This window comes from Lepisma saccharinum, chromosome 1 (genome assembly GCF_977018435.1).
Source record: "Lepisma saccharinum chromosome 1, izLepSacc3.1, whole genome shotgun sequence".
Classification (NCBI taxonomy): Eukaryota; Metazoa; Arthropoda; class Insecta; order Zygentoma; family Lepismatidae; genus Lepisma; species Lepisma saccharinum.
Window position 1 is genome coordinate 196108010 of NC_139229.1, and position 11620 is coordinate 196119629.

Consider the following 11620-nt stretch of genomic DNA (forward strand, 5'->3'; position numbering starts at 1 on the left):
CATGTTGCAAGTGGAAACCGTGTGTTGCGTTTCAAGTTGATTAGTAAGCTAGACATGATGTTTGAAAAATATGATTAATAAGTATTTACAGAATTCCATGTATTTCTTATGGGAAATCAACTTCAACTTCAAATTACGGCTAATCAAATGGGAGTTTCGACTTTTCCTACTACTATGACATAGTTCAATGTGTCCTTTTTTCCATCCATGTACTTTTCTACGCCATTGGATGTTTGATATTCCCGAGAGAACGAATAAAATAATGGTCCCATAAGTGTAATGCATTTGTCCTTGCCTTTTACGGCCACCGTGGTTAGACGGTTTGGAGTGCTACTATTATCATTAGCTTTAAAGTGATGGCAATTTATTTTTAATTGTCACCACCTACATTTGGCAGCTTCAATCATCTCAATAATCCACTGATGGTCATATGAAATCGAAAATAAAGGATTCCCGGATAACAATATTGCCATCTTCACCTTAGCCATAGCGCTATGTAAAAGTAGCTGGGGAGATAAGAGGGGGGTGGGTGATGCAGCCAATATAACAATATCATGTCATGTGCAAAATGTACACTTATGGCAAAACTTGGTCTTTGTGGGCTGGAGCTGGTGGTGGCATCATAGTGGGGCAGGAGACGGGTGCCACAGTTCACAGCCAAACGAGTGCATGGAAGAGCAAGATCTGGATCCAAAAGAGCAAAGTGATCGGCAGCTGCAGCAGCGAGAAAGACCTAGGGGATATTGTCCCTCTACCCCTTAAGGGACTTAAAATTGATCAACACGCACACAGAAAGAATGTCCAGGCCAGGAACTGATGAGATAAAAAACCAACCACTTAACATGTTCAATAATCAAGAAGGTGATTCATATTTTAGACCATAAACTGAATACTACTCAGGGTTGCTACGATTTTTGTTAATTATAATGAATTTTCACTTTCACATTTTTTTAGCATATTTCATTCTACAAAGACAAGAACATGTCAAAAATCGAAGAGCAAAATGTAATATTACAATCGGCATCAAATGTATTGGGTGCTACAATCACGTGCATCTAGCCTTCAGGCTAAGTTAACAGAGGTACATTATTTACCATAACAGATCTCTACAATACAAAAACAGAAAAAGTTTATAAACCATACACAATTTTTCATTTTCTGATGGATTTATAGTGTCTTAAAAAATGCTGCTTTTTTGCTTACATTTATAGGTACATAGCATCTGTAGAAATTTTTTTGTTGCATATAGGAATTCTATAGGAAATGCCAACAAGACTAAGATCTATGAAATAATAGAATAAAAAAAATACCTCATCTTCACCAACCTTTCCGATAATTATGATAATATTGTCAACATACTTTAGTTATCAATCAGATATCGTATTACAAAAGTGAAAATTTATTACAGAAATTTGAAGGAACCATAATTTTGTACAAGACTGAGAATGATAAGAATGAAAGAAACAAGTTTCTAAACTGAATTTTTTTGGGAGTGGAATTACAAGAACCGAATCCAGAAGTGGAAGTAAACTGCTTGTTGCTTTTTATCTTGCAGACTCCATAATGCACGTAAATTCCAGACAATCTGCAAAATTCCCTGATTTTTTCCTGACAAGCCAAATTCCCTAACATTTCCCTGTTTTCCAGAAGCATAGCAACCCTAACTACTGCAATATTACACAATTTATTAAATTTATTACAGAATTTTAAATGCAGTGGTGAGAAGCCAAGGAGTCCTGCCCCGACCATTACTAAAATAGCCATCAACATCCACAGCCAGCTGTGTACCTGTGATATTTTGTTCACATTCAACAATATATTTTTTCTCAATCACTTTTTTGAGAAAGGAGCATAATATTTTGTAGAATAGCTAATATACACAGATACAATTTTTGACCCTCCTGTCCCGATGTGGCCTCCGAGGCACATAGCCAAATTTCAAATTTTGTGAAACATTTTTTTTTTTTTCCAAATAATTTGTTCTGGTTTTTCTATCTCATAGAGTAAACTTCTCTAGTAGCATATGCTTGTAGAATGGTCTTTACTACTGAACAAAATGACATAAGACTCATAATTGTACTGTCAATGGTTTTGGAGCTAGAGTATAATTTATTCTTATGACTTTTTTTCTGGATATACAAGACTGCTTGCTTCGCACTTAAAATAATTATTATTTACCATGAGTATAATAATAAGCATGTGATTCATTGTACACTACTGAACCATGGTCAGGACAACACAGTGATACTGTTTTCAACCTTCTTGTCCTGACATGGTCTTCATGGGGGTGGCCAAACTTCAAATTTCGTTAATATAAAATAGTTTTTTTTTAAAAAAAAAAAACTGTTCCTGCTGTTCTTCCGGCTGATGGCAGAAAATTGTACTCTAGTAGCATGTGTGCATGTAGCCTGGTCTGTACTGAACAGAACATGGTATGACTTGTAATGCTACAATTAGTAGTTTCCTGAGTTAATTAAATTGACTACTTGAAATTTAAAATTCCCTCTGTAAACAGCTCAGTATTTGTTGCAAATATCAGAACAGCTCGTGAATTGTAAGGGTTAATCTGTCCAACCCCAAATTCATAATAACTTTCTTCAGATCACAGTATATAATAAATTAGTAGAGAGAACAGTAAATATTGTAAATAAGTAATTAATTACAACAATGTACCTTAGGTATCTCCAATCTTCTCAACCCTGATGGCATCCATGCTTTTAAAATATGCTCAGCTCTGTTGCAATTAACTTTGTATTCATCAAGAGCTTCAATTTTAATGACACAGTCATAGCATATGTACCTAGGCAGGCAGTCGTCTTCCTTAACCTGAAAAAGAGAAACATGCAGGTGAATATTTTTCGACACTGTGAATCTAAAGTAGGGCTGAGCCGACAAAACTTTGAACTGATAGCGATTCTGATACTCTTAACGATTCCCACTGACACTGATACTTAAAAATTACAGTAATTAAAACTTGTTCAAAATATTGACCAATATTGGCATTCGTCTCCAATCATGTGCATGAATTTACTAAGAAATTTGCATTAGAATATTCAAGAATTACATCAAAATATTAAAATAGATGTTATACAGTCAAAAAATACAGTTTCTCATGTAAAATAAAAAGAAAGTTTGAATTTTGCATAATTTCCACGATAATTACACTCTATGAAAATGCCGCGTGGCATTTTTGCGGACCCCGTGCAAGGGGAACATGCTGGAAAAATATTGGCTGGTATCGGTATTTGAATTCCAACTGGTACTTTCCAACACTGATACTACTGGTATCAGCAGATACTGATACATCGGTATAGGTTCAGAATAAATATACATGGCTGGTTGATTATTTTCAAAAATTCTAAATTTTAGTGTTACCTTCATGTATTGGTGGTTGTTTCAAAAGAGACCTTATCTAATTTCTCATAGAGCCTCCATATAGCCACGTTCACACTGTTGCCTTGTAATCAAATAGGTCTGGGATTTGAACCGTGGTGCAGGCACATTGTACAGTGTCAGTCACAGTTAGCTCATCTGCACATAAAGTGGTTTTAAAACAAACTTCAATATTTTTTTTTTGTGTTTTCGCTAAACTGCAAGCTGCATCTTGAATACACACATAACTAAGTTTGTGGTGTGTGGTGCTGTCTTGAAAACAAATAGCATTATACTTAATTCTGCATTTTCCTTTTCTCACACTCCACGCTTTCTTAGAATTCACCAGCATGCATCAGACTGGTGAACCAAAAATGACATCAAATTCGGTGAAATCCGGAAAGCTTCATGCTCAAACAAATGAAGACTACATTCAAAATGCACACACATATTTGGGTTTATTAGAAAAAAGTCACTGATGGTGACTAAATCACAGAATACATTTCATGCATATTATATAATATGACATCTCATATTGCATATGCACTACAAATTTAAGTAGTAGTGTTTGTAAAAATATCAAATATTGCAAATGGAGGTTTTCCTGCATGTTGCAGCAGAACACAGACGCATGTTTTGATGTATCAGCATAATTTATTTCACTTTGCATGCAAGTGAAGAAGCTGTATTATTAAAAATGTCAACAGTTTATGCCTGCATCCAGTTGGTATGTCCTCAGTGCAACACAATCAGCGTGACATTCCATACTAATGCCTGTAGAATGGATATAATTAACCCGAACAAGTTTCAAAGCAGACAGCACCATTTTGATTCATTAGCCGCCCCAGCTCTTGAAGACGGTGTAAAATGATGATAACATGGTTTAACATGGTGAAAGCTTTGGTGTACATGCAGTGAAGTACAGAATGCCGAAGCGCGCATCAGCCAGTCTAGCGGTGGAATGTGGAAAGTGCCCATAGTGTACAGTTACGGACATTTTTGCACTGTAACAACCCCACTGACTTTCAATGGAATAATTACAAGCCAGAAATGTCCATGACTGTACAATGTGTGCAATTTAAAACAATTTCCTTTATATTCTGCCCATCTGTGTTTTTCTTGTGAAATGTTATTCATATATTAAATTGCTTACAAGAGTAGATGAGGCATATTCAGTTTGATCAACACAGTACATTTTTCTATTGTACATGAAACATTCTTAAACCCTAAAACATTTGTATTAGCCAGAATTTTAAAAAATCAAATTTTTTAAAATGAAACTTCTGCAAGATTACTAGTTCCTGTAATTTCAAACTTATACGCATTCTACAATTTTCAAACATAAATTCAGACTGATTTAAAAACTTTGTCATGTTTTACTCATTCTCCTATAAATCTTGAAAACCTTCCAGCATGTGACCAACACTCTGTTAAGTATCCATGTTCCTTATCAGATTCAACAAACTATATGTGTCATCCTGAAGAAAGAACTTCCAGTCTCTCACGTCAGGAGAATTTGGTGAAATATGTAAAGTGCTTTGGCAAGTGTTGAATGCATCCTTCCTGTATGTGGACACTGCAGAAATTACGTCTGCCACAACTGCTTAAATTCAATCTAAACATTTGATACATTTGTAGTAACAATGGTGTTTATTTTTATGTTAATAGAGATATTATTGTTTAAATTTCAATGTTTCGATTTTTCCTTATTATTTATTATCTTATGTGTTTCTAAATACTGTTTATTAACACAGTGCAATACCTTGTTCAGTAATTTCTTAAGGTACAAATTTGTTGACAGTAAAACTTCCCTTTCCACAAAAATAATTATCTTTATGGTTTGAATGATGGGAGCAAATAAAGAATACCGGAAGAATCTTCAATTGCTTTAAAATTCGGCATACTCACTAATTTTGACCTCGTAATCACGAATCTGCAGTTAAAATTTGGCGGTCACATCTGAAAATTGCGAAATAAGTCGTTCCGTGAACGGAGTAAACACAATTGATTTATGAAGAAAACAACCATATTTTGCAATGATTAGCATTACAAAACTATGTTTACGAACACCCTTAACTTTTGCTATGCTTGCCTAACCTAAGCTAACCTAACCTTACGTGACTGGTTTGTGGGGTAAACATATTTTTCAACTTTACGCAAGATGTCATTTTCTCACATGCGAGAAACATAGTTTCCATGTTATTGCATAGCGGTAATTGACAAGCTTATTTCACAATTTCTAGACGTGACCGACAATTTTTAACTGCAGATTCGTGATTACGAGGCCAAAATTAGTGAGTATGCCAAATTTTAAAGTAATCGGAGATACTTCCTTTATTCTTAATATATACCGAATGATGAAATATTATTGCATGTGCATTCAAAATTAATTTGCTTCCCATATTCGACATGGATTAGAAAATTGCACTATTTTTTGAACTGGGTTGAAAATATCCAACATCCAAGATAGCGTGACAAAAAAGATATGTCCCTAGTTACAGGTTAAGCATTGTGTATTGCAATAATAATATAAGTTCCAATATTTGTTTAACCCTCCGTTAGGCATGTGGGGTACAGGTGTCCCCATCGATATTGATTGAGAGACTGCAATACTGTGAACTATATTATAGATCCATCACAACATTTGCAAAACCCTGATATAGAGCAGTGGCCCTGGTGTCGCTAGGCTAAATTATGGTAAAGCCTGTAGTTTGTATACCTTCTGAGGTTTCAGAAAGCTTGGCGCTACTTTACACATGGCTGCTTTTGTAATAACTGAAAACAGAGCACACAGCAGATTCAGATGTTATACGGAAGTGAGTTAGTGAGGAAGAGGACACGTAGTATGCATTACTAGGACACGTAGTATGCATTACTAGTAATGAAAATGAACATGACACTGCTTCACTTGTTATGAATTTAGGCACGTGAGGGATGACTGTCTTCTAAGCATGCGACTGACATGCTGACATTAACTTTATAATATTTTTGTTATTTAGAAGAAAGAATGTTCAGCACACATGCGCAGTATGATTCACGATGTATTTCATACTTTAAATACAGTTAAAAGGTTGGGTGATAAGGTGTATCCAACGTGTCTATGCAGGTTACAGAAAAAACATGCCTAATGCAGGGTTAAAGATAGTAGCTATGTACTAAATATCATCCAAATATGAGGTCGTTGGTTCAACTGAACAATGTATACCTTGGATAGAAGATTTGGCTTGGAATGGCCCAGTATGTTCAGTTCCTTGTTTTGACAATAAAGCCAGTGACATCACCATCAAAAACACTAAATGTTTAGAAGATAATATGAATTTCCAAAAATTTCGAGTGGGGACTCTTGAATGCTGAGGTAATAGTATAGTATAGGGGTGACGGATTTCTTCAAATTTACAGGAGAAAGTACTTACGGAAATCATTTTCTGTAGCATTGTGGAAGTTCGTGAATGTAGTTTTGATCCATTTTAATGCGAATACATGTTGTTTTTTGCAAAAATCTATGTCCGACACGCTGTTTCTGCTGCCGCCGCTTGCTTTCTGCACGAGAGCACAATGTTCCATGTGTTAGATGACGTAAAACCCATAGTCAGTGTTTCAAACTCGCTGTGTTTTCACTAGAACATGACGTGTCGAGTATTTTTAATTTTTTTATATTTTTTTTTAACTATGTTTGCTAAACCTAACCTTATGGAAAATGGTTTTTGGGGCTAACGTCAATGGTTTGCGAGGTATTAGCATAATTTCAAATCCGGGCACGAAAGTAGGTATTTTCCGGTGAACAAGGTTGCAACACTGCATAAATAGACAAAACACTCGCACAACGCGCGATGAACCAGTACACTGTCGCCATAACGTGTGTTACAGAATCGAAATAACAAGTTAACAGTAAGTACTCGTAAATGCAAGAAATAGACATTATCTTAGTTAGAAATGCACTATTTCACCTTAGGAAATGTTCCGCATTCGAAAATAGTACATTAGCAATGTAAAAAAGTGCGAAATATATGATCTATAGGTGTCACCCCCCATACTATACTAGTACCATTGCCAATGCGGGACCTACACTTTGCTAACTAGCATATGTGTTGGTTTGTTGTGTAGTTGAAGAGAGAGTGAGTGGGAGGAGCGAGCGAAGTAGGGTCTTCTACTTACATATACAGACAGAAGATTTTCAATTTTTAAATTCAGTTCTCGACGTCTCGCTTCTTCATCAAATAGGTTCACCCGTAAACTGTTTTCACTCAAACAAAGTCTACAAAGACCATAGAAATTAGCATAATTTGACACATTCCCTTGATTCCTCATTTCGTGCACTTCTTTCACACAAATTACGTGTTCTCATAAGTTGAACACTTTGTATTCAAGACAATAACTGGAGTTGTTATTATTTTTTAGGTTCAAATTATAAATTGCGGAGTTCAGCACACGGGCGATATATACATGGAACATGCACATTATCAATGGCCATAAAATGATAAAGGACAAGCTAAAAGTAAGAAGCTATATCTGTTAATGTCACATAAATTAAGATTTTAAGATTACAGAACACAAAAATGAAATATAAAATAATCAAACTGGACACTTGGCTCAAACTTCACATCCTTAAAATGCAACTATTTCAGTCAAAGAAATCTTTCGTTTGAAGTTTACGCGCTTGTGGTACATTTGCTACATCTCACAATGTTGTTGTTGTTACTTTATATTGGTTCACACCGCCTATCCTTTGCGGCTTCTAGCCAGCGGTAATGCTTTATTTGATACTACTTCTCCATGCCTTCTTCGTCGTTGTTCCTTATAACACTTTCACTTGGGATTTGCGCTATGGGAGGGTATCCTGATGGGTATGTTACACTTTGGATTTCCTTGTTGTTTTTGTTTACATGGGGATGTTGTGTTTCCTTGCGAAGCTATGGGGGCTATTCACCGGATGTTTACATTTCTGTGCTTCCTTGGCGGGGCGGGAACTTTACTTCCGGTTTGGATGGAATAACATGGAATTCAAAGGTGCAAGGGCAGTTCTTAAGAAAAGGCGAAAATCATTGTGTGTCATTTGGTTACAACACGAGGTTGGGAACAAATATTATTTTCTAGGGTATCTATGCATAGTTTTCAGACAGATCCGATACGGAAAAATCAGTGAATTCAGGCGGTAAAGCGAAAAGACTGGACACAAACACGAGGGAATAGGCTCTATAATCGACACTACATCACCGGAGTGATTCAAATGAAAATATTTTACGTTGATTGATTGAATTGGTGTTTGAAGTCCACTTTATGCACAGTAAGGCTAATTGGGACTGGGCCTACAGTCTAAAGTGGGATCCGAACCACTATGTGCATGAACCAGGTATCGAACCCGGGACCCCTTGATTACATAAGGTGACGACGCCACCACTGCGCCATGGGGGAGGCCCGAATATATTTTACGTGTGTTGACTATATATATAAAAATTGAAAGTGTTTATAATCATCCAGAATTGCAAAAATTATAATTTTATAATTTAATGTAATCAATGTAATTTGTAAACTTTATTAGTATTTCTTTTACTAAGTTCTAAAGTCTTTTCTTGAACGACACTTGCAAACGTTAATAATAAAATACAACAACAGTGCATTTAAGTATTGTAACTGTTGTGCTGGATATGCACTCGAATAACATTAATAAATAAATAATAACAAATTTCGAATAAAATTTGTTTATTTCATTAGTTTGCTAATTATTTATTGTATAACATTTATAATAGTTGTAATTGTTATTATTATTATTTCTACTATTCTACTTTTATTACTTGCCTTTATCCCCTACAAAAAAAATTCTGACGACGCTCTCTCTAACAAGCCATATGATAAAATTAAAGTGGCTGTGTTTGACTACAAAATGTCGAAAATTATACATTTTACTGTTGTAAACTTGAAGTATTTCAATGTTTATAATTTATGCAAGCTTTATTTCAACCTCCACAAGTCTTAACACGAAACTGTTGGTAGAAGATTGTCTTGGAAGGAAATACTATTATTTTTCCGTAAATCTTCATCCAATGGATCCGTGAAATTGCCAATCTTTTCTAGGTACCTTTGTTTCTCTATATCATTAAAGAATTTCAAGTGATCAATTTTGTATCCAATCTTTTATAAGAAAATAAGCTCGGTGACTATTTGTATTCCACTTGTTTACATTGGAAAATTGCCCAACCGGAAGTTGTTTCCCCGCCATCTATAATCGAATTGCCTGATAGATTAGTTTTTGTTTACTCAGGAATAACTCCCATATAGCGTCCACATGATGGGTGTTCGAGGCCAACTATTTTCTGTCGAGGCTGACTTATCAGGGTTGGGATCGACACCGGAAATGGAACATCTAGTCGGAGTAGGGTGTTATATAATGTTTTCCGATGAACTTGTCCTAAAGGAAATTGGAGAAACAGATGCGTTATTGTTTGGCTGGGTTCTCCGCATTGACAGGAAGTTAGTTGTAGGTACCACGTGTATTCTTGCCAAATGTAGATTCACGGGAACGTGACCCGTACGCAGTCTCAAGGTGAACACCATCACTGCCCTAGGTAGTTTCATAGATTGATACCAAGGTTGTTTTTTGCCGATTTGTGCGTTCCACTTGTAGGTGCTTTTGCTTGGGGCTCCGTGTGTACGCCATTCATCCAAGACCATCTTGAGGTTCAGGCCGCAGCGCTCAGTCAAGACGTCATCATCTGGAGGCGATCGTCTTAACGCTGTAAACCCCTTGTCGTATTTTTATCGTAGAGAATTAAGGCATATTTCTTTCTTTTATGAAGTTAAATTTTGGCATTTACCCTCCCGACGAATATAGTTAGAAGAAAAAAGTAAAATATTGATTGATTATTTACACCAAAATTTTCATTCAGGAAGTCACTCACTATGGCCACCACAAAAATTCCTACCATAGCACAAAGTTGAAAACCGTTAGAAACTTCCTAGTGGAAAATTTAACCATTGTATTTCTTTGAAAAATATTATCCGGAATATTTATTAGCTACAGTAAATACTCGTTACAGCTCTTGTATGAACTTTTGTATGTAAAAATCAATGGATTAAATAAAAATTCCGCATGTTAGGTTGACCGTAAACTTGCCAAGTTATCTAATCAATTAAATTTTCTTTAACTTTATCCAAAATTAATAAACCAGATAATGCAGATATTCTGTGTAGCTATACAATCTCAGTAGTGGGGTTTGTACTATTATAAACTCAACAAATGATGAGCCCCCCTCAAGCAGATTTGGCTACACTTAAAACAAGCTCAACATGCCCATATGAGCTTTTTGCTCAAGTGTAGCACCCTGTCTAACCCAAGATTTTTGTAAAAATGCCCTCGGGAATTTCCCGAAACTACAGTGTACAAATGATGAGCCCCCTCAGATTGATTTGCCCACACTTACAAAAGTTGCATCAGCCAGATTGTTGTCCATAAGCTTGTTAAAAATATGCCCCTCTTGATATTGTTTTGGATACACTTGAAATTAAGCCAAGATGCTCATAAAACCCACACCCACCCACACCTACACACACACACACACACACACACACCCATACACACACACACACACACACATATGTTTACTTCTGGTTTATTTCTATTGCATCATGTTGTGCAATTATAAGGCAAGAGCTCTTGCATCATGCTGTGCAACAAATTATTATCCAATATTATGCAATAAATTATTAGGCATGTGTTGTTTTCTGGTTAATTATGACATAATGTGATGATGTGTTATATTCTGATTGCTTTATTGTTTCAGATGTTTTAATCCATGCTTAGGGTATATAAAGAGATTTTGCATTACATATCAGCCAGTATTGTGAGAGTGGCTGAGGAGTACAGATGTGTTGTTACAGTGCTTTTCATACTACAGGCCTGTTTGGTTTAATATATAACATTTCTTATTATTCATATTAAATATATTTCTGGTATATTGAAACAAAAAGGGCTTATATTTTGTATAAAAAATCTGATATTTGTTACATCCAGCTTGTTTGTTGTAATCCACTCATATTTAGAGTCAGGCTTATATCTGTCCCAGCCTGTTATACAAAAATCAATACATAACACAGTGTAAGGTCATTGCCTTTCTAGGACATGCATGTCTGTGCAGGTATTTGTGCTAGGTCAGTGTAGATCAATATTTATTCTCTTTTTCCACTTGTAGGCTATTAGCTTTACAACCTGTCATAGTAAGCATAGAGTTTTGATTTAAAACCCAAAAAATTT

The 11620-nt window shown here is 35.6% G+C and overlaps 1 protein-coding gene across 3 annotated transcripts in view; it reads right to left on the minus strand.

Annotated features, from left to right (window-relative positions):
- Window positions 1–7995, minus strand: part of LOC145978119 (uncharacterized) — a 30469-nt gene extending 22474 nt beyond the window's left edge. Inside the window, exons 1-2 of one of the 3 annotated variants that reach the window (XM_083110566.1) lie at window positions 7956–7995; window positions 2674–2826 (exon numbers count right to left, since the gene is read on the minus strand). In XM_083110566.1, the coding sequence (XP_082966692.1) occupies window positions 2674–2709 (36 nt within the window). In that variant the 5' untranslated portion in view covers window positions 2710–2826; window positions 7956–7995. The other 2 variants (XM_083110561.1, XM_083110570.1) reach the window with 2 other exon arrangements.
- Window positions 7996–11620: the final 3625 nt, after the last annotated feature.